The sequence below is a fragment of the Geospiza fortis genome, unplaced genomic scaffold (assembly GCF_000277835.1).
Source record: "Geospiza fortis unplaced genomic scaffold, GeoFor_1.0 scaffold503, whole genome shotgun sequence".
Lineage (NCBI taxonomy): Eukaryota > Metazoa > Chordata > Aves > Passeriformes > Thraupidae > Geospiza > Geospiza fortis.
In genome coordinates, this window is record NW_005054654.1 from 11,152 (window position 1) to 34,954 (window position 23,803).

General features: G+C 51.4%; 1 protein-coding gene across 1 annotated transcript in view; it reads left to right on the top strand.

Annotated features, from left to right (window-relative positions):
* Nucleotides 1–326: 326 nt before the first annotated feature.
* Nucleotides 327–23,803, top strand: part of MYOCD (myocardin) — a 34,192-nt gene continuing 10,715 nt past the window's right edge. The window contains exons 1-5 of the mRNA XM_031064913.1: nucleotides 327–630; nucleotides 9,704–9,769; nucleotides 13,159–13,214; nucleotides 17,694–17,769; nucleotides 19,984–20,160. Coding sequence (XP_030920773.1) covers nucleotides 576–630; nucleotides 9,704–9,769; nucleotides 13,159–13,214; nucleotides 17,694–17,769; nucleotides 19,984–20,160 — 430 coding nt within the window. The 5' untranslated portion in view covers nucleotides 327–575. The remainder of the gene's footprint in view (nucleotides 631–9,703; nucleotides 9,770–13,158; nucleotides 13,215–17,693; nucleotides 17,770–19,983; nucleotides 20,161–23,803) is intronic.

Consider the following 23,803-nt stretch of genomic DNA (forward strand, 5'->3'; position numbering starts at 1 on the left):
CTCTGGCCGGGACACTCATCCCGACCCCAGCGCTTCCCTCAGCGCCGGGAACTGAGCCCCCCAGCCCCAGGGAGGTGCGGGACCCGTGTCCCACCACGCTGCAAAGAGTTAAGCCCTGGCTCTGTTGATATTTCCAGCGGCTCCCAAAGTCGGCGGAGACGGGGAGCGCCCGGATTGGCTGCGTACGGCCGGTAGTAATTAGGATCAGATATCAAACTTCTGTCTTTGCTAAGACCCTTTCCGATAGTCGCTGCTCCCCGCTAGACGATGACATCAGCCAGGACACCCAGCTGCTGGTAGTAAACTCCGAGCAGGAGGAGGCTCCCGCTGACTCCACGTTAATTAGTTCAACACAGCACAGGGGGAGCAGTCGGTGTCTGTGCAGGGTCACTGCTGGATGGGACCAAATCTTACAAAGGCACTTGCTGCTCCTTGCCAGCCGGCTGTAAAAGCACCCCGAGAGTCCAGGAGAGCTGGATGAATGCTGAGCACCAGCCACGGTTTGGTCGGCTTTTCCCTGTGGAGGAAGTTAATGGTTTAAGTGAGGGGCGTCTGGATCTGCTCCCCGAGTCACCATGACTCTCCTGGGGTCTGAGCACTCCTTGCTGATTCGGAGCAAGTTCAGATCAGGTAGGGAAAACCTTGAGATTTCTCTTAAAACTTCTCTCTCTGTCAAGCCGTAGGCACAGAGTGTTTTGCATTAAATGTTGGGAAGCAGCATGTGAGCAAAAGACTCGAGGGGTTGTAGAGCTGTCACGGCTTTGCTCTTCCAGAGGCTGTTCCACAAGTGGAGAGACTCATCTTCCTTCCTCTCTCTTGCTTTTTTTTTTTCCTCCTGGTTTTTCGTTGTCTTTGATTTATGTCCGTGGTTGATTTCGGTAAAACTGCAGCTCCCGGTTCTCCTGCTCTGGCCCTGCTGAGAAGGGTTTGGGCAGGAAGCCAAAAGGGCATCTGGGATAAACAAGGTGCCTAATGCTGTGTGTATATTCCAGGTGCTCCTGTGGGTCTGGGTGGGATAACCACGGGGAGCACGGGCCTGACACCCTCTCTGACAGGCAGCTGAGCTTGTTCCGTTAAGTTGTGACTAATTGGAGAAAAATGAATTTGAAGAAATGCGTCATTTTTAGAAGTAAAAATAACAAATGGAACATGAAAAGTATTTAAAGTGACATCATCAGAGAAATAAAACCAGAGGCACACACAATTGATTGCCACTGGCGGAGGGTTTGCAGTAAAACATGCCTCCAGCTCGTGAGGCAGGGGAAGCACCAGGCAGGGGCTTCTCTGAGGACAGGCACTGAGTGAAGGTGAGTGAAGGTGAACTATGGGACAGTCTCTCCTAGAGCAGCCCCTCTGCTGGATGTTCATGCCTCTAGTCACTGGCTGCATCTATAGTAAGTATGCTCTCCTTGGGAGTGGGTATCCTGACTTGTTGTTTCGTAAATTTTAACAGTAATGCCAAAAAAATTGTTCTCAAGGTGCTTTCTCTGATCTTCCCGGAGGTGAAGTTCTCCCTGGGGATATTATCTGTGAGGATGTGCAGATAAATCAGCTGCATGTGCTGGATGGGATGCTTTAAATGCAGGCAGGGCAGTCACGTTGGAGCATGCACCCGCTCTGGCATGTCACCCACGCCGTGTGTGTTTCTGCCTCCTTCCTCACTGTAGATAATGAAATGGGAGATTTATGGTACTGATGGGAGACATGAGTGGTGTTATCAGGATCTCTTAGATAGCTGGGTGGTCAACTTGAACTTTGTTTTCTTAGCAAATACAAAGTTGGCAATTGGTTGAAAACCCCAGAGTGTGTGTGCAAACACAAGTGTCCTAGTCTGGCTGAATTATACAAAGCCTTGGTCCAGGTCTTTGGTGTGGTTTCCATATCGCTCTGATCTTACATTTCATTAGATTAAGTCATTCCTTAAATTTTGTTGGTATATTATGGTACACTGCTGTTCATTTGAAAAAAAAATCTCAGTCTAACAATTCCTCCAGCATGTACAAAGCAACACTGCCACCTCCCTGAGGAGTGGAGGATGGGCTGTGCATTGTCCCTACATTCTTTTCAAATGAACCAGGATTGTTTTTAAGGCTCATTTCTGGTTTATTTGTAAGCTGGCTTTATAATGGAACCAACAGCGGGCTCTCTAAACATATTTTTCAAATGATTCTCCAGGAAAAGTAAACTTTCTGGGTCTTTGCATCCATAAATTCTCGTGCCTTTCAGCATTTCTAGGACAGTTAATTTGTGGGGCATTCTTTGGTTCATGATTTATTCCCACAACTGCTATCCCTGCTATGGCCTGGTGAAAGGCAGGCTTCCCATTTGACAAGATTTGTCTGCCTGTTGATTTTGTTGGAGCTTGGCTCACCAACATCCCAAATGCTGTCTGCACCTCGCTGTCCCCAAGGCTGTGACCGCTGCTAACATGGGATATGGCCACAGCACGGCCCTGTTGTCACAGAGTGATGAGGGAGGAGACCAGGATGCTGAGAAACCCAAATAAGTCAATAAAGCATCTTTCAGTCTGTGCTGGATTTTTATTAACATGGGGAACAGAGAAGAAAAAGCAAATATTTAATGGAATAGCTTTTATTTGCAAAGTCTCTGTGGCACAGTTTCCCGTGGTGTCCCTGCTCTGTGTGCAGGATTTGTCAGCTGCAAAGCCCCACAGGGATGTCAGGAGGAGCAGAGCTCTGGTTTACCATCCTCTATTTGCTTGGAATAGGGTTGAACGCCTCAAACAGCCCATGGCTGTGCCCCACACCATCCTGCAGGGCCCAGGGGCTGTGAGAGGGGACAGCAGCAGTTCCAGAGCTGTGTAGCTTGCACAGAGGTAGGAGGGATCAGCCCCAAGGAGCCACACTGAGCTGTGCTACATCATTTTGGGAACACTCCTCAGCCAGCAGGTGTGAGGCTCTGTTTGCTCCCAGGTTTGGGAAGGATTAGCTGTGCTCCATGACTCATGATGAGTCTGAATCCCTTTTGAAGGATTCCAGGCCAATATTAAAGAGGGCTGAAGTAAATCTTAATAACTAAATTTCTGCTGTCTCTCCCTGGCCTGCACAGGCTGGGCAGCTGAAGGAGCTCTGTGAGTGTGTTTAGGGGAGCTGGAGATACATCACTTGTTGCTTCCTCCTCCAAGAATCCCTTTGATCTCTGTGTTATGCACCAGGGAGAAAGTGAGGCAAGGAGGTGGCAGCTAGAAGGTGGTGGCACTAGTGTGGCTCCAGGGTCAGCTCTCCTGCCCCTCACTTCCATCCAGCAGCAAGCAGAAGTGTGTTTATGCAGGAAAGGCTGCTGTGGTGGTGGCTGTGGCTTTTCTCAGCGTGCCCAGCCATCATCCCTTGAGTGCCACAGCAGTTTCTGCTGTTCTTGTCTCCCCAGTGGTCACAGTGAAGGACACAGCTGTGCCATGAGGAGGGACAGTGGCTATCCCAGTGCCAGGCATTGAACCACCCCAGAGGAGAGGGAAAATCACCACCCCACTGCAGTCCTGCAGGGTCCTGCTTCCCTTCCTCAAGGAGCTGTGCGCCTCTTTATTTTGTCTGCTTGGCCAAAGATAAATATTCTGATCTGAGGTCATCCTGACAAATTTTGCAGGAATGATGAGTCTTCAAGTCTGCCGTGCTGTCCCATATGATCCAGCTATCAATGGGATTGCACTAAATCAACAGGACATGGAAGTGCTGTTCCAGAAACACGTTTAACTCTTCCCAGAGATGATCATTTATGTGATCTCTTGCTCTGAGTACAAACCAGTTGTCCTCCAGCACTGGAGAAGCTTTGGCATCAGACAAAGCAAACAAAGCTGACAAATGCAGATCCAACCTTAGCCCTGACCTTTTTTTTGCAGCTACATGGAAAGAGCTTACAAAGCCAACATCTGCCTAACTTCAGTGGTAATTCAGATAATTGGTGAGAAGTGAAAGTTTAACACTGTAAATAAGGCTCTGCATGGCTTGGCATGGGGTACCAAGACCTAATTGTGGACACATGGGTGTGGGTTTGCAGACAGGGCTTGCCAGGCTCCATGGAGGAAAGAATTCCTGCTTACACATAGGGCTTGAATGAAACTGAGATGGGAGAGGAATTTATTCTGTCTGCCTCCAGTGGCCAGAGCAATTTGGACCAAAATCAGCAGGTCAATAAAGGCAGAAGAGAATAGGTCTTGGTAGGGTGTTTGGCCAGGCGTTTTGGCAGAACCTTTATTTTGATTTTCCTGGTGTCCAAAGATAAAGCATGTGCCTGTGTTTCCTCTCGGATCATGAACTCATGCAGCTCACAGTCAGTGTGTGTGTGTTCAAACATGGCCTTGCTGTAGCTGATGAGACTGTTTTGTGAAGTTTTTGTAAAACACTGGCTTGATGTAGATCAGTTTGTGCTTGGTTTCGTTTTTCTGGCATCTTGTCCCTCGGTGTTTTAATGGGCAATCATGTTTCTTTGTCAGTCAGGCATGTGCTGTAGCACAGATCTGTCTGGGCTGCTCATGGGGGTGTTGAATGGGTGACTCCAAGGGGACAGCCTGTTCTCAGGACCATGGTGAGGTTGGGTTGCACATCATGATGGATTCAGAGAGATTTCACAGCTGGTTGTGCCCATTTGGTGCTCTGTAATCCTTGCTAGCCAGCTGTGCTAGCCTAGTGTCTCTTCCAAGGTACCTGAAGACCTGGATTTGGGGTTAGAAATGTAGTTCTCACCCATGTAGAGATTTTTCAGTGCAGTCTCCCAGCTAACACACACATTGGTAGCACATCTGTCTGTTAGGAGTAAAATGCTCCCAGCTCTGAAGTGACATCACAGACAGAGATAGAGCAGTGCCCACCTGGGAAAGGACTGACCAGGGCTGTCCATGGCTGTCCTGGCTGAGCAGTGCCATTTCCAGCTTCATCTCTGCTCACACAGCTCCCACAGAGGTCATGTTAAGGATAACACAGGCCTGCAGACATGATGTTAAGAGAAATCACTTTGTGGCTCGTGGCTCAGATGGGCTGAGACCCATGGAGGGGCTCAAGACAAAGTCTGGCCAAGGTGTTTTTGCAAAACAGCAGCTCCAGGAAAGTCCTGTGAGACCCTGCTGGGGCAGCACCAAGGAGGCTGCCTGGCTTGACACCCACTCAGAACCACTGCAGGCTGGAAGGAAGGAGCCCCACATCTGCTTGGAGAGCTGACTCCTGCTCCTGGTGCAGCTGTGAGGAGCAGACACAGTCCTGAGAGAGCCATGAGCAGCATGATTGAACCCACCAGAGTGCCAGCCCTGATCCTGCCCTGCTAGGACCTTGGGACACTGAAAGGAGCCCACGGGGCAGCTCCTCTTCCCCAGCAGGCACACACTAGCTCAATTTTTAAATGGAAATCGCTGACAATTTTTAAGTGGAGGGCCAGTCTCACAGCCAGCACCAGTCCTGCCTTTCACAGGGGGCTGGGTCCAGAACAAGGCCAGGAGTTGGACTTGATGATGCCTTCCAGCTGTGGATATTCTCTGCATCCAGGGTGACTTTCTGGCAGTCAGTGTGTGAGCAGGGGCGGGTCAGCAGGTGCCTCTGGTGCACACCATGGCCATGGACAGGTCTGTGTTTCACCTTTGCTCAGCTGCTGCTTGGTGCGCAACAGAACTGCTGCTCTTTCCCCCTCCTCACTCCCAATTTGTTGCCAGCCCAGCAGAGCTGTCCCCATCCTGTGCCCCACTGAGGTGCTCACACTCCTCAAACCCCAAACTGAGCCACCAGGGCAGGAAGGAGCTGCTGGTGGCAGAAGGGACAGGGACGTGCTGCTGCTGCTTTTTCAGTGCTCTCCTCCTTGGAGACAGAGCAGCCCCAGCTCGAGGTCAGGTCAGCTGTGGCTTTGCCTGCCTGTCCTAGTCCTGAACCCCGTGAGGAGGGCACTTCCCCCACCCCAGGGGACACAGCCCTGGGCTGCTCAGCCAATTCCCCAAGGACAGGATGGTGCTGGAGGGCTCTGGCAGTGCCCCAGTGTGGGGATGCAGGTGATAAAATCCCATCCCACCCTGACTGTCTGCTGAGCACCGACTCAAAGTGTCCTCCCAGGCTGAAGGAGATGCCAGATCTGCCTGTTCCTGGCGCGGGGAGAAGATGTGAACATGTCTTTTCTGTGCATCACCAGGCCAGGCAAGGCCCAAGCTGTTCTCTGAGCTTCCTCCAGCTCTGAGCTCAGCTCCAGGAGAGGAGGATGACTCAGGACTGCAAGTCACAGGGCTCAAAGCCTGGGGCACCAGAGGCAGCTGGGACTGGCGCCAGGCGGTCTTGTTTGCACCCCAGCCCTACTGCACAGGACATTTCTGCAAGCCAATATCCGTGGATGGGACTTGGTGCTAGCATAGAAGTGAGGAGTATTTATTTCTAACAGAAAAGGTTCATGAGCAAATTCATTGGGATAGGTCTGCCCTGTTTCTCATCATCCCAGGAGGGTTTCTCATCTGGGGTACCCCAGGAGGGAGCAGGATTGCTGAAAGGAAGGTGTCTCAGCTGGTGGTGGCCCAGCAGTGTGCCTGGCTGCTCCCTGGCTGCCACTTGTCACCATCCAAACTGCTGCAGGCAGCCAACAAGGACGGGGGGTGGCACCAAAATTGTCTCTTCTGTGCTCCAGCCACCGCTTTTCATATGATAAATGTTCCTCTGAAGTGTTAGCAGAGCAGTTCCCTTGAAAAATAAGAATGTTTGTGAAAATTTCATTCCCATGCAGCACTCAGGCCTGCAGACATCAGCAAAGGAAGAGGAAAGGAATGGAGCTGGGGTCAGACACTGCTCCAAGGAAAGAAGCAGCTGAATGGTGGTTTGGGTGGTGCCAGGGGCTCCTCCAGCCCTGGTTTTAAGCACTGTTGATTTTAAGGGAAAGGTGCAAGCCCTAAACTGGCATCTGCCAAGATGCAGCGCTGCCTCAGAGGCTGCTTCCCTCTTGTGCAGGGATGTTCAGCATTTTTGTCTGACACCGTCCACTGCATTTCTTCAAATGGTTTGCAACAGGTTTTGGAAGTCCATAGAAATATTTGAGAGTCAAGTCATGCATCCTACTGCATGAGGAGGTCCAGACTGGGATGAATATTTGGTGGCTGAAGTAACTCTTTCAACTGTTGAGTGTGTGCTGCTCCTGGAAGTGGCTGGTACTTGCAATGGCCTGTCCTCACATTATTTGACAGAAAAAAAAATTCCTCCTTGCCCTGTAGCTTAAGAATGGGCCAGATTTAGGAGATTTGTAAGCTCAGCATGGCCTATGATGAACTCCCTGTATAGGGGAGGAATTGCTCAGCTCTCACCCCAGAGCAGTGGGTGCCATTGCAGGCTCACAGCCTTTCCACCCCTCAGCACAAAAACCAAACTGGAGAGCTTTTCATCATCCTCCCATAGCCCCAGACCCCTCTGTGACAGCCCTTCCACAGAGCAGGAGGCAGAGCAGAGGCTGTGAGGTGGAGAATGGACCAGCTGCAGGGGGGATCCCCCAGGCTGTGCCCTGCTTGCTGACAGGCAGTGGCATCTGGGGATCTGGGGGATCTGACAGATCTGGGTGCCCAAGTGCTGCTCCTGCAGGGGGATCTGGAGGATTTGGGTGCCCAGGTGCTGCTCCTGCAATGGGATCTGGGTGCCCAGGTGCTGCTCCTGCAGTGGGATCTGGGGGATCTGGGTGCCCAGGTGCTGCTCCTGCAGTGGGATCTGGGGGATCTGAGTGCCCAAGTGCTGCTCCTGCAATGGGATCTGGAGGATCTGAGTGCCCAGGTGCTGCTCCTGCAATGGGATCTGAGTGCCCAGGTGCTGCTCCTGCAGTGGGATCTGGAGGATTTAGGTGCCCAGGTGCTGTTCCTGCAATGGGATCTGGAGGATTTAGGTGCCCAGGTGCTGCTCCTGCAATGGGATCTGGAGGATTTGGGTGCCCAGGTGCTGCTCCTGCAGGGGGATCTGGAGGATTTGGGTGCTCAGGTGCTGCTCCTGCAGTGGGAGAGCTGTGGCAGTGAGACCCCCAGGTTTCCATCACTTCTTGCAGCAGGGCAGATGACGAATCCTACACCCATCATCACCCTCCCAGCTATGCCCCAGGGGGATTTGTACCCTCTCCTTTTTCTCCTCACCAGCCTGGCTGGCAGCTGCCTGCTCCAGGGGGCTGGTGAATTGTTTGTTTGCTAGGAAGGGCTGGGAAATAAGCAGGAGCAGCAGGGAATGTGGGCTCAGACTGTTGGAATCCCCTTGCCTGTGTGACTGTGGTACAGCACTTGGTCTGGCTGTGTGGGAAGTTGGAGTGAAATGGTGCAAATAATTTGGCACCCGTGGGAGCTGTGAAGGGAAGTGATGGAGGATCCTCACCAGATATTTTACAGCCTGTTGGGGCACTCTGTGGCCTTGGCAGGGTGGTGTGTGTGACTGGAGAAGGCTTTGCTGTCTCTGGTTCCTGTCCATAATGTGGTGTTGTGTGTAAATTGCCTGGGTTGAAGGCAGGATTGTCTAATTCCTGGGACACTGGACCAGGACTAGGAGAGCAGAGAACCATTTCTGGGTGAGCAACAGATTGGTTTTATTCATGGACAGTTTCTGACCTCCCTGAGCTCACCTATTCCATAAAGATCCATCTCTTCCTCAGGGAAAGTGCCAAGCTCTGCACAGTATTGTGAGCTGTCACAGAGAAGTTTCTGTGCAGAGAAAGTGGGGTACAGCTGACCCAGGAGCTGGGCACCTTTAACCTGCCTGCACAGCCCAGGAGGAAACCCAGGCATTCCCAGAGCAGGGACTGCCCCATTTGGTGCTGAGGGTCCCTCAGGGGATGATTTCTGCAGATAACTGGGTGCAGTGTAGGTACCCAGAGACCGAGGAGCTAAATCCATGTCCACAGGCAGAACCAGCACTGACTGAGGGTGGTGCCATGGGGCACAGGAGGGTTACAACCCCCCTGGCAGCAAGGTTTGCCTTCAGCCACCAGCTTCCCCCTGGGTTCAGAGAGCAGCACACACACAGACTTTACCACATACTGAAGGCAGAGGAGCAGCACACACACAGAATTCACCACACACTGAAGGCTACATTTTTCCCTCACAGCAAGAATCTATCTTTGGTGTCCAAAGAAGTGCTGGAATTTGGCAGGAGATCATTGTCCCATAGGAAGCCTTCACTAAACATTTGCTCTGAATGTGAAACATGGCTTGTACAGAGGACATGGAAAAGTCACAAGCAATGGCATCTCAGGGAGCCCCATGCTTTGGGGACTGCTCTGGGAGGGATTATTTTTCAGCTCCATCCCACATCCCAGGAAAGCTGTGTTGTGGACACGAGCTGTTGGCAGAGCAGGTTGCTCCCAAGGACAAAAATGCTGTTCTTGCCTTTCTTTTCCTTCCAAGCCCAGCTCAGTCCAGGCAGCTGAGGAGAAGCAGCCTGGGGCTGTGCTGGTGGGTAGGCAAGTGTGTGTGTGTTGGGACTGAGGTGTCTGTAGTCGTGGCAGGCTGTACTGAGCTTCCAACAGGACAGCAGGGAACTGAGCTTTGTGTTTTCTTGAAGACAAGTTTGCAAACCAAAGGTGTAGAATATGACCCTAACTCAAAGTACAGGCATGGTTCCCAGGGTGATGGGATGAGCTGAATCGTTCTCAAGGCTGGTGCAGCAGCAGCAGGGATCAGTGCCAGACCCGTGTGCCACACACAAACCCTGCACACTTTGTCCCTGTGCAATCCTGCCCCTGTCCCTGACTCTCTCTCTCTCTCTCTCAGTTTTACAGCTCCGGCTCCAGCAGAGAAGGACCCGTGAGCAGCTGGCAGACCAAGGCATCATGCCACGTGAGTACCTCCTCTGCCTCTTCATCCTGGCTCACAGGGCTGTGCTCATCCTGGGCACTGCTGGGGCACTGTGTGGCACCAGCTGCCTGCTCAGACCCACAGCTCAGAGCTTCCATAGGCTGCAGAAATGTGATGATCCCTGGTGCTGTGCATTTATCACACAGACTGCAATGGCCCTGCTCAAGCTGGAGTCAGGAGAGATGCTTGCCTTACGCCATCCAAAGTTTCAGCTGCAGAGCTCCCTGTCCCAGAGGTCACTTAGCAGGACAAGCAAATCCAGCTCCAGCAGAGGAGTCACAGAGCTTTTCACAAGGCAAGGGCAGAGAGTTCACAAGGCAAGGGCAGAGAATCTCCTGTGCTCCTGTAAAGGCCAGGAGCCTCTGTGACAGGACAAGGGAGAGGATGAGTGGGCTCATTGCAGGCAGCTCTGGGCCCCAGTGCACACATCAACCCCTGGAGGAGTGGGACATCCCCAGATGTGTGCCCAGGCAGGACCCCACAGGGCAGAGCAGTCACTGCACACCTGAGGCCATGGGGGCTGCTTGCTGCAGAGTGACAGATGTGTTCCCCCTCTGCCCCCACCCAGCCCTGCTCACCTGGCGTTCCAGCTGAAGGACAAACCCCAGGACAGAGTTATCATGAAATCATTCTGCACCAGAAAGTCAGAGCCCAAAAAGTCAGTGAATGAAAACCATCCCCTTCTGCACCTGCAGGTGCACCATGAAAGCTGTAGCACCACTGGAGAAAGGATGTTGGGAGCTCAGCCCTGCTCAGTGGAACACTCCATGCTGACCTAGCTCAGGCTCCATGTGCAAATCTGTGCTTACCTGGGACCCAGGTAGAGGATTATCCTTTGTGTCTCATCAAGGACCCCTTGGGTTCACTGCTGAGATCACCATTTCCCAGAGGCTGTGTCACTTCTGTCTCTCCTGGTTGCCCCTGCAGACTGTGATGCAGCTCCTGCCTAAGCAGCAGAACATCACCTCTCTAAGAGCATGGCCCTGGCACTGCTTGCTGCACCCTGTCCCTCCCCTGTCCCTCCTGGAGGATTGTCCTGAACCACAGACACCTTCTCAGGACATTCTGGTCAGCACCAAGCATTAGGAAAACTTGAGCAGGATGACCAAAAAATATCAATGATTTTAAGACTGATAAATGCCTACTCTCCATTTTTCACCTGCTTCTTTCTTTAAGCATTCAGATTTTATGCTGCCTGCCACGAAAGGGCAGGAGCTTTGATCACAAGACTCCAGGAGCTGAAGCTTTAGACAAAATGCTGTGATATTTGTTAGAGCAATGCAAGAACATGGGGCAGCAGTGCCCCCTGAGAGGTTTGTACACCTGGGGCTGCTCTGTGAGGCTGTGCTGTCACACGTGGCACCCCACACCTCCAACCTGACACATTGCAAAGTGTTCAGCCAAATCTATTTGATGGCAACTGAAGGTATTTTCCTCTTACTTACAGCTTCTTTGCACTCCCAGCTTCTAGGCTGACATTTTGCAGTCTGGTTTCTGTCCAGGGAGACCATTTTGGGAAACTTGAGCACGGTTCACTCACTGAAAGTAATAGAAGAAAAGGCACTTATGCCATTATAAAAACAAACATGCAGAATTTAACTGCTGAATTTGACATCAAGAGGAAGTGTCAGATGTTAGCATTTCGTACATGGGAGCCCCAGCCAGTTTCCCCACAGCTTGGGCATGTGCAGACATTCCTTAGGAAAAACAAGTCTTTGTTAACTGTATCTTCCCATGCCATGTTGGTTCTGAGGACCAGCAGGTGAGTCCCCCTGGCTGTGATGGACTGCAGAAATACCTGAAGGCCCTGCTGCTGTACACAGCCTCCCCCTCCCCCTCACTGAAGCCTTGAAACAGCTGTCCCCAGGTGATCAGCACCACACACAGCACCTCTGCCCTGTGCCCCCAGCCCTCAACCATGTCATGCTGAAATACCATCCCCTGACATGTTCTCAGACCTGGCATTGCTAGCAATGTCTTTATTTGCTCTGCAGACTGATATAAGCTGCAGCACTCCCCTAATTTGTCCAAAAACCTTGGAAAATGACTAAACTCTGCAGCACTTTCCTGTTGAATAGCCCAGCACTTGGTCAGTGCCTGTAGCGCACTGCCAGCATCACAACCTCACATCACCAGGGCTGGGGAACTCCTCTCTCTTGCTAACTCCATTTTCTCATGTGCACTGTTTAATTCTGCTTCTGGTTAAACCAGCTGTCACCAGGGCTGGTGGCTGCTCACTGGAGCGTGGCACAGCAACACCAGCTTGTCTGTCTGTCTGCTTTTTCCAGGGGTTGCCTGGGTGTTGACTACCAAAAGTCAATTCAGAGGCCTCCCAAAGCTTTCCTGTTTCTCCCCACTCTTCTTTCCATTTTCCCCTAGACTGCTGGAGGATAACAAGGCCTGCATGAAAATAATTTCTGTCTTTATTGGATCCCATTCAGAAGATGAAAAGAGAATTTCTACTGCCAGACAAAGAATTGCAGCAGACTGTTTCTGTGGGTCAGGACACCTTCCCCTTCCTTGTCCCAATGGGAACAGTTAGTTTTGTCTGCTTACACAGACAGAAAAGAATTCTTGTAGGATGTGAGAAGTATTAACCCCTTCACCATGCAAATTCTGCCTCAGTTTCTACTCCACCACAGTCAAAAGGGAAATGTGGAAGGTTCTCCATGACTGCAGTACAGGCTGCTCCATGGGACTGGTGCTCACTGGTCCCACAGCCACCAGGGATTATTTTTGGGAGCACCACTGGGTTAATCCTCCTTGAATTCAGGAGATGCTGAGGACGTAGTGTGCTGCTTGCCATGGGAGGTCCCAGGTGACACAGCTGCTTCTGAGCAGGGGACAGGACAAATGTCAGCCGTGGTCAGTGACAGAAGAGGGATAAAGGAGCCCCTGGCAGTGCCTCACTGGAGGCTGCACCACAGAGCCCAGGAGCTGAGGCAGGTTTTAATGCTGACCTCAAGCCTCAGTCACCTGCAGGTTTTACTTTCAGCTGAGATCCTTCCCAGGTGTTTGCCCTTCCCAGATCTGTCTTCTGGAGCCGTGGTGCCCTCCACGCCCTGCAGGGAACATGACAGGGAAAGGATTTCTCTGCTCTCTGACTGTGTTTCAAAGCCTGCACCCCTCCCTGCCCACGTGCCTCCTGCTCTCCCCATGCTCTCCATCCCCCCTGCTCTCTTGCCACGGACTGGCTGAGAGCATGGGATTTCCCAGAGCTTTCCTGAGTTATTTTTAGTCAGCATAATAAAGAGAACAGCTAGTTTGTGTTGCTATTTTTATGGCACTCATTAAAATGCTGTTGCTGAATATCCTGGTAGCCGCTTGCTTCCGCTCCTGTGCTGACTGCTCCTCTCTCTTTCCTGTTGCAGCACTGAAAAGCCCATCTGCATTCCATGAACAGCGAAAAAGTCTGGAGAGAGCCAAGGTAACGCCTGCAGAGGGAAGTTCCCACAGAGGGAACGCACCCAGGGGCTTGCTTTGCATGAGTCACGGGGTTTGAGAGCACCTTGCACCACTGTCCCCTCCTCTGGCACCCTCCACGCTGGCCCAGTGGCCAAGGATGAGGGCAGGGCACTGCTCTGCTTCCAGAAATGCTGCCAGGCTCACAAGTGTTCTGGAACACCCTTCTCTGAGCAGGGATGGTTTTAAAAAAGGGCAAATGGGGCATCTGTGTGCTGAGCTGTGGGGTTTTACCAAAGGGTCCAGCAGGGCAGGGTTCAGCATTGCTTTGTCAGCCCTTGCAGTAAATGTCCGACCAGTGGAGCTGCTGCTTCCCCCCAGGTCACATCCACAGCCTGCTCCTCCTGTGCTGGCTGCTCTGCACCCCTGGCAGCCAGCTCAGAGCAGGGAACAGGGTCAGACAGCATGCAGGGGTCACCTCAGCCTGTCCCCAGGGAACTCACACTTGTCACCAGGCAGGAGCTCTGGCTTGCAGCTTGGCCATTAGGACACAACATCCAAGGCAGTAGCCATTTCCAGAAAACTTTGAAACTCTGTGATCTGATCACTTTTTGGGAAATCACATTGGTTTTCCAATCACCAACAATGCAGCCCTGCTCAAGCTGGAGGGAAGATCCCAGAAAGGGAAGCAATTCATCATGCAGGTTTTGCTTGAACACAGGAATTTGTTCCATCAATCTGCAAAATGTGCTTGCAGTCACATAGGAAAGGACCTTTGCAAGGAAGAATGATTGTGAAACACAGGGAAGTGCTCTTCTGAACTTAAACACACTCCAAATCACTTGCCCCAAGTCTCCCGTGGTAATAAATGGCAAGCATAAGAAATACAGCATGACTCTGAAAGATTAACATGCTTAAAAAATTTCAAGCAATCCAAAGTATCCTTGAAGTGTCATATATTTTACAGTTAAAGTATACATTTGTGTCTCTTTGTCTTGCTCTTCAAAAGCTTTCACTGGCTAGTTGCCTGGGGAAAGGGGAAGGATGGTCTAGTCTATCCCAAACCATGGGCATGTTTAGAAAGTGCTAATGAAGACACTGAGCTCAGCCCATAATAAACATTATTCCCTTGCAAAGCTGCCCTGCATAGACCTGGGAAAGGGAAGATCAGCAGCTGTTTCCAGACAGTCACTCCAAGACATTTGTTGTTTAGCTGATATTGTGCAAACAGAAAGCAGATAACTGTTCATGTGTTGTGAAAGCTCCTCTGCTTCAGCTGATGTTAAAAAAGCTCACATCTGAAGGGTTCATCATTTGCACCCCAGAGACACAAATGCAGCTCATTAACAGCCAGGGTCCAAAGGAACTGAAGCCACAGCAGGAACACAGCTGTGGGACAGCAGCTGGAGCTGAGCCCAAGTCAGGACCTGATCTAAGGATTAGGTGGAAATGCATGATGTGAGTTTAAATCTGCACTCAGGTGCAGACACCAGCTTGCTCTGACCTGGCACAGGAACCAGGCAAACCCACATGGTCCAAGTACAGGATTGTGTTGGTGGAAATAAGCTGTGAAAAATATGGGGGAGGGGAAAGGCTTTGTAAAGACTTTAGTAAATAAAATGTCTATTATTTGTTTAAACATGTCACTGGCTATGTTAGAGGCTGGCAGCAGGCCAGCACAGCAGACTTTGATGTCCTGTAATAGATTCCTGGGGTGGAGGACAGAGAGCAGGCTGGCTTTCCTGGGGCTGTCTGGCTCAGCACAGAGAGGCTGCAGGGTGGCTGCCCCAGAGCAGAACAGCCCCACTGGGCAGGTCACAGAATCACAGAACTCACAGAAACACTGGGTTGGGAGAGACCTCAAAGATCATCGAGTCCAACCCAGCCCCAACCCCTCAACTAAGCCCTGGCACCCAGTGCCACATCCAGGCTTTGTTAAACACACCCAGGGATGGGACCTCCACCACCTCCCCGGGCAGCCATTCCAGAACTTTATCACCTTTCTGTAAAACACTTTTTCCCTGACATCCAACCTGTATTTCCCTTGGCACAGCTTGAGGCTGTGTGCTCTGGTTGTGTCAGTGCTGCCTGGAGAAAGAGCCCAGCCGCAGCTGAGCACAGGCACCTTTCAGGAGCTGCAGAGTGACAAGGTCCTGACTAATGAGCACTGACAGACACCCACTGCCATGAGCTGCTCTGGTGCTCTCTGAGCTGTGCAGTGAGCCCTTGGCCCCTGGTTCCCAGCCCAAGCTGTTCTGCTGAGGTTTGAGCACACTACTGTGTGTGTATTCAGAGCTGGGTCTCTTTTTTCCTGCAGCACTTTTAAAAGCTGTTTTACATCCTGTGCCCCAATAGTCATCTCAGCTCTGGGCTGACCCACCTCCCCTCCCCTCAGCCCCCTCACTGATCTCATTTCTGACCCAGGGCTGATGTCTGTGGCTGCTGCCCAGGCCCTTCCATGGGCCCTTTCAGCTGCAGGGCACAGAGCAGGGCTGAGCTGACACCCTGTGCTCTGGGTTTGGGGTTGTGGGTCAGCTCTGGATTCTCCAGAGCCTTTTATACTTTCCCAATGCATGGAGGAACTAATTTCTGCCCAAGGCTCTGTCCAGTGACCACTGCAGGAGCATCTCTGGTGCATTAAATCTTCATCCACTGCAGTGCCCAATCTGCTGGTTTAGCTGTGACTAACTGTGACCTGACCACAGCCCTTCCCAAATGTCCTCCTTGAATCTGTAGCACCATGAATTTCAGATCATCAGCTGTGCCAAACCCTGCTGTAGTGTAATCAGCTAGCCTTGAATGATTCAGAATAGGGAGTATGTCTTCTATCATTCAAGGCATTAACTAATATATTGACTAGCAGGAAAAATTGCTTTGTAACAGGATTTGATTTATTCTTGTTTAGACTCTGAGCCATTTCCAATTCCTCTGGTGATCCAAAGCTATGCTCCTTTTTTATATTAGTCTTATCCAGACCAAATTTCTCTGGCTTGCATGTGAGAAAGCCATGGGAGATAATGTCAAAACATGCTTTGAGTCAAGCTGCATGATATTCATTGTTTATTCCTGTACCAGAAAACTGTCATTTCTCCATAGAAGGAATTTTGGTTGGTGTGATGTGATTTGTTCTTGATAAATCCATCCTGGCTGTTGCTCACCTCCATGCTATCTTCAAAATTCATTTATATATATTGTTTGATTGCTTGGTCTGATATCTTGCTGTCTGCTTTATAATTTCCTGGTTTCTTCTTCCCATCTCCTTTAAAGCCAGCAATTACTCTCCTTTGCCCAGTTTCCTGGAGAACCATAGATAGCTGCTATTTCTCCAGCCTTGTGCGTCTCCAAATTGTTTGGGAACACTTAACTCCTCTGAGTACCCTCTAACCTGTTCTCCAACATGACAAGTGGGGTTTCTTCTCTTTTCTTGCTGAAGGTTCTTGGCTGAGCCACCTGTTTGATAAAGAGCCGTTTGTCTTTTTGGTTTTTAAAAGGTATTAAATCCTGTAGCCATCTCAGCAGTATGCTGAGAATTATCTCTCCTGTTTATGGAACACAGACAACACTTTCCATTGCCTGATCCTGGCTGCAGAATCCTTACAAGATCTTTTCCTTATGATCCTGTACATTTTGTACTGTGGATTTCCAATTTTGCTCCAGTTGCTTGTATTATTCTTTTATATTTATCCTTAAGATTTTAATGTCTTTGAACTATGTACAATTTCTGTGCTATTTCTTCTTGCAGCTCAGCTTAGCTGAGAGCTTGTCTAATTTGAGCTCTAGCTTTTCTTCACCAGGGGATAAGATTATATTTGTATTTTTGATGTCATCTGCCCTCAAGGCCGACTTTCTTGGCCCTTATGGATGGTGTATCTGTAGCTCTGTGTGCCTCTCTGTTCCCAAATCCATGAGGGAGTTGGCACAAGGCTCCAGGACTGTGTCCAGCACAAGCCCAGCTGCAGTGACTGCAAAGCAGATTTTCCCAACCCCATATCACAGCTTGGGTGGGGAACCACAGAGCACAGGGGCTGCAGGGCTGCAGGAATGTCAAGCCTCATGGCTGACCTGGGTTCAGAGTCTGAGTGGCTCCATGACTTGTTCTGCCTGATGTCTCACCTTGGAGTGCTGGGCTTCCCACAGAAGCCACTGCTGCCAGGGCATTCTGAGCATCTCAGAGGTGATGTGGTGGGCAGGCCACCACTCCCAGGGAATAGTGTCACCCTTCCTATGAGCTCTCATAACACTGCAGGCATCAGAAGCCCAGTAGTGATGGAAAAGGGCACAGAGTGGGTGCAGTGAACACTCGGCAGCTACATGCACATTGTTCCCTCTCTGAAGAACCTCTGCCCAAGAACAAGACAGTGTTTCAGGGATGAGAAATGCCATTTAGGAGCTCACTCAACCCAGCTTGTAATAAATCCAAAAGGAGGTGGGATGGCCCAGGGGCAGGTGCTCTCAGTACCTTAATGCTGCTCTAGGCGGGTAACTTTGCATTTGTGTTCTGCAGACTGAAGATTATCTCAAGCACAAGATCAGAAGCAGGCCTGAGCGCTCAGACCTGGTCAATATGCACATTCTGCAAGGTAAGAGCTTCTCCCACATACTCCTTGTGTCCCCTGCCCTGGGACTTGTGTTCCTCCTGCCCTTCTTGTGTTCCTTCAGGAATCTCATTGCCATTAGTTTGTTCCAGCTGCTCATGGGGGGCAGACTCAAATGGGACACGTTGTATGAAATTGTGTCCAGAGCTGGTGTTAGGAAGCAGGACACACTTTTATTCCCTGACAGACACAGTCCCAAGGCCACCCAGTCTTTCCCCCATCTCTGGCAGTGTAAGATGCTCTAGGGAACAGCTGTGAGAGAGAACTCTATTACACACCAGCGCCAATGTCTGATCATGAAGAGCAAATCCAGGGAATTTGTTGTCCAGGGCACTGAAATTTCTATAGCAGATTGTTGTAGCACCTTCCCAAGGCTGGACATCTTTTGTGCTGCTGTAATTCTGGATATTCTGTGTGACAGCCCGTGCAGTCAGTGACCCAGGCAGAGCAGTATGAAAAGCCCTGCTATCAGTCTGAGAGCCACAGCAGCTCTCTCCTCTCCTCTCCCATCCTGGTGTTCCCTCTCAGGCAGAGAGCTGGCAGGGCTGGATCCCATCACAGACAGCAGAACACCACAGTGTCCCTCGTTATCTCCAGAGATAACAAGATCCTTAGAGACGAGAGGATGTGCAGCCTCCCTCCCTCCTTGAGTCCTGTCACTTGCCTGGAAGAAGCAGATCACTCTCTGGCAGCTGTGAATGCTGCCCTCTGCTCTCAGCATGGATGCAATCTGTATTTCTTTTTCTCTCTGGCAGGCAGGAGGGCTGAGCCTGGGTCCAGTGCTGGATCAGGGTTGCTGCCTTGCTTTTCCCCTGGGTTTCCATCCCAAAAATAAGCTAGCACCATTGCTTGGTGAAGAGATGGAGAGTGCCCTTCCCTTAGGTTAAATAATGGAGCTGGGGGGCTGTTACCAGATGTGGAGGCAGCTGCAGGCCCTGGGCTTGGGCAGGGACAGAGGGACAGAGACTGCAGAGAGCAGGGAGTGCCTGGCTGTGCACTCAGCAAGATGCCGCCCCACACCCCCTTACCTGCAGCCTCTGCTCACACCTCTGTCCATCCTGCTCTGCATTTCAGAGCTGTCTGGCCATATCCATTTTGTGGATTTGACTTACAAATCCATTTTGTTCACAACTGGAGCTAGAGGTGATTGGAACTGGCCAGGTGACACAGTTTGCATCATCCAAGTGCCAACAGTGCCTTCTGTTACAATTCACCTCAAGGAGCTCATTTGTGTTCACTGGTCTGTATAATCTGAATGGCCCTAGAGCAGCTCTCCTGACCTCCTGTAGAGAATTTCCATGGTGCCAAGCCCTGTAGCTCATGTTCCCTACAATATCTCTTCCAGAGAGTGTCCAGGCTTTGAAGAAAGAACAACCTCAATGCAGCTGCTCTTACTTTAGACCCTCCAGGGTTTAGAAATGATCTGGTTCAGAATCCTACTCCCTCACTACTCATGCCTGGTCCAAGAGAGGAGCCAGATAGCTTTGTTCAGGAAATCTTTCTGTTTAAATTGATATTCTTCTGTCACCCTTTAACAACTGGGGGTTTCTCAGCTGGCTTTGGTAGGGCTGCAGTTTCCAGATCTACCTGCCTCTGCTCTGCTCCTCCCTGGCTCTTTTTCTCCCTGAAGGCCTGGAGCACTGTAATTATGTCACCTCCAAAAGTCCACAGCCCAAGACAGCAGTTTTAATTCCAGTGTAAGGCATTTACTCCAGGAGTCAAGCACTGCCAATGGTTCTATTCTGCAGCTGTTTCCCATCTGCACTAACCCAAAAGGGGCCAATGTGCTCCTGGCAGGGAGGAGCTGGGGACCCTTTGGCCCTTGTTAGGGCCAGCTTGCTGATGAAGTTTCCATCACAGGTCACTCCTGGGCCTTGCAGAGGATGGTCCAGCTGCAGGCTGGGTTTGCAAGCCCAGGATGGTAGAGAGACGCTCTTGTTTGGGAATGGAGAAGCTGGGCCTGAGGCTCAGAGATGTCCCAGATCAGCCCTACCCAGTGTGGCAGAGCAGATCCTGCTGTGCTGAGCCACGCTCAGGTACCACAGCCCCAGAGGCTGTGCTGAGGGGCACCACAAGGTCAGCTGGCTGCTGGTCTGTGCCAAAGCCCTCTGCTCATGGAGAAATCTACTGCTAGCTGGGAATCCTGAGTGCTGTGCCCACAGGAGCCCCTGGTCCTGACACCTCTGTTTGGCCTTTCAGATTCAGCTGCAGAGGGGTCCATCCAGTCCACTCAAATGAAGCTGAAAAGAGCCCGGCTGGCAGATGACCTCAACGAGAAGATCGCACTCAGGCCGGGTCCTTTGGAGCTGGTGGAGAAGAATATTATTCCCGTGGACTCAGCTGTGAAAGAGGCCATAAAAGGTACTGACAGTGAACGTGAGTGATGTGTGTGTGCATGGAGTGGGGCAGGGGCTGCCACAGTGACTGCAGGAAGTGGCCAGCCTGGATGTAAAAGCTGCTTTTATTGCTTAAATTGAATTATTTTCATAGTAACCATCCCAGTCCAGCACAGCCTGTGAGCACAGAGCTCTCATCTTAGAGCAGTGACACCAACATGCACCAGTGCTCAGCCACATTCCCCCAGAAAGAAGCTCCCTTCTTACACCCCTTCCCTCCCCAAGGCCTTGAGCACAGAAGTGATGCTGTTGGGGAGAGGACACTCCTTCCTTCAGCATGGGAGAGAACCTGAGTGCACAGGGGTTTGGTGGTGAGACCAGCCCAGATTCTCCCAGATTCTCGTGCCTTGCCAAGCTCTCACATCCCAATAAATGGGGGTGGCGTGGCCCCAGTTCAGGAAGGCTGAGGGTTCTCTTTTATTTTTTACCACTGGGGCTGGTGGTATGCAGGACCCAGCAGAGCAGGATGCTGCACCCCTGGGGTGTGGAGCATCCTTGGGGTGCTAAATTGCTGGAGGATATAAACAGGGCACACTCCTACCAAGCAGACCCAGCACTTCTCTTATTCCTAACCTTGGTTTTCCTCCATCACCTCCTCCCACCAGAGGAGGGAGGAAGAATCATCCACAATTACTTCCCCCACGCTGCTGCAGGGAAGCTGCTGTGGGAGCCAACACAGAGCAGAAAGGTGACTCAGATTTCAGCCAGGGCTCAGTGCCAGGACAGGGAGATCCAGAAGCAGAGAAGGAGCAGGAAAGCCAGCAGGGTCCTGCAGTGACAGGGCAGCAACCCTTATTTTTGAAGTCTGGGGCTGTCTCCACATGTCCAAAGTGGTGCTCAGGTCTCTAATGAGGCACTGAGAGCTGCTCTGTTCTGTTGCTCACAGTTCCTCAATTAATGGGATCATTTCCATTGGCATAATCCCATTTGAAGGGTCTGTTCTGGAGCTCAGAGCAGGCTGGAGACAATGGCAGGGTTTTGGGGAAGAAAGGGTCTTGGAGTGACAAGAGAGATGCCAAAAATGAGAGTTGAAACAGGAAGCACTTTGATTTTTATTTCACCTCAGACACCATATTAAATGACATGAAATACTCCAGGCTCAGGTACTGCTCTGTCCTGCCCCACAACTATTCCTGCTCTTGGTTTGGGGCTGTGAAATGCAGGCTGTGTATGTACAGCAGCTTCTCCAGCCTGGCCCTGGAGCTGCTCCATTCCCAGCGTGTTGCAGCTCTCCTCTTTGAAGGTGAAATGTTCCAGGACTCTGCCTGAAGAGGAATTTTTAAGGAGAGTTCAAGTAAAATCTCCCCGGCCACTTACTAAAGGAGAGTACAGTGGAAAAAAAAAAGGTTCAAAAAATCCCCCCCTTTATAAACATTTGAGGCAGCGTGAGCATGACTTTATCCCCTGGAGATGAGGTTTGGAGACTGGGGAAATGAGCTTGAGTCTTGAATAGAGCATCTCTCCAGCTGCCTTGTCAGGAGCTGGTGGTAAACAGAGATTTATGGGACCAAACTGTTAAAAACAAAAAATCTGGCTTAAAAATGATTTGTTTAGTTTTAAATTTCTCCCTTTCACAATGCTGTTCTATCACATTGCTGGGGAAAAACGTGTCCTTGTAAGCCAGTTCCATCCCATTTAGGGTCAAACATGCAGCTCATTAGGGTCCAGCATGAAGTTGCTTGGTACCATAGGGTGCCATGAGTAGAAGGTAGTGTAGAAACCATCCCTCAGGTTTCTGCAGAAGGAAGCCCCAAGTTGAAGGATCTCAAGCTCATTTGTGGAGTCAGAGGCACCTTGTGGTACTCACAATTTGGGTAAAGGGCTGAACACATAGCGGGGATGAGTACTGGCGCTTCTGAACGTTAAGCCTTTTGTTTTTGCAATACCAGAAAGATGACAGGGTTTAAAATCATTTTACTTTAACCTTGGAATCTCAACTGTTTATACAGTGGAAAGTTCAGCTGACGTGTTCCTCTAATCACCTCCGGCAGGGTGAGCAGAAAGTGCCAGACCCCAACGAAAGCCCAAACGTCCCAGTGACAGGAGGCCGCCAGTGCCCTGCATAGCTGAGCAGTGATACAAGGAACTGTTTTTACCAGGTCCTTGTCATCACTTTGTCCAATGCGCTCCAGAGGACAATACCCAGTGCATTAGAAACAGCCTGGAGCAAACACCATCCTGCCTGAGATTACAGCAGGGACACGGGACCGAGAAACAATACGCTCAGGCCGGGCTGGGTGAGAGCAGGACAGATAAGGGAAGCATTCCCCATTGGCACAGCCCTGTGGTATCAAGCAGCAGGATGCAGCACATTCCTGTCATGCTCTGGGCTGTCGCTGTGTCCTGAAGGTCCCTTGTGCTCCCAGCTTTGGCACCACTTCCCAACACACGCTCCCCAGCGCAGCAGGAGCCCTGCAGATCCACAAGTCCCCCTTGCTTGGAGTAATTTGTCCCAAGAGGGGATGTCCATGCTGGCCTGCAGCTCCCATGCTGCCCAGGTGGCCCATGCAATGCTGCAGCTCCTCAGGGACCTGTTTTGGTGATGGAGAGGATGGAGAGGATGGAGAGGACACAGACCCTCCTTCCAGGGACAGCAAGTTGAACACAGCTGCTCTCATTTCCCCAGCCCATGTCTGGGCAGCAGCTCAGGCAGGGAGCCAGGCCTCTGTCCTCGCCCACCCTGGCACCAGCAGCCACAGGGAGTGGAGATAACCCTTATCTCTCAGATAGGGGCAGGGGTCAGAGCAGGAGGTGCGTGTCATTGAGAAGGTGCACATTGCTAGACCAGCAGCAGGGACAGGTGGAAGCTTGTCCCCAGGCCCTTCCTATTTCCCCATTTGTCACCTCCCTATCAGCGTGCCAAGCTGCCTGACAAATGCCAGACATGAGCACGAGGAGATTACAAGTGTGGCCACGCTGCTCCTTCCTCTACCCCCACCTGCAGCTCTCCCGAGGCTCACATGAGACCTTTTTTCTCAGCACTTTATTTATCATCAAACCTCGGGGTCAAGAGCCCTTGCCCATCTGACTAGCAGATAACAGTGCAGGAGCTGTGCAGGCAGGGCAGCCTGGGGCTGTCGGGCAGGCAGAGAAGTGGTTGGAACTGTGTCCTGTGGGGGAAACCTGTGCACAGAGACAGGATGTGGGAGCATCTGTGCAGCTGCAGCCACATCCACCCTTGTTGGCTGTTGTGCTGTGAGCAGACGGATCACATTCCGAGCTGATTTCAACCTCACTCCTTCTGCTGAGGACAGAGTCCATGCGTGGTGTGGGTGTTCAGCTGGGTGCTCAGCTCAGGGAGGGTGAATGGTGCCCCTCTCCCATCCCAGCCCAGTGGAGGGGCAGAATGGCAGAGCCCCCTCCTGCAGCAGCCCCACCTGTCTGCACCAGCCCTGCTGTGCTGGTGGGACAGGCTCCTCCATCCCCTCCTCTCTCCTGTCCCAAGGAACCAGAGCCATGATCCTGGCTCCTCCATCCCCTCCTCTCTCCCACAGGACACAGTCCATGCTCCTGGCTCCTCCATCCCCTCCTTTCTCCTGACCAAGCGCCCCTGTGCATGGCTCCGGTCCCCCTGCTCTCCCCCAGCCGCGGGGCACCGCTGGAGGTGCCCGAGCCCCCCGTGT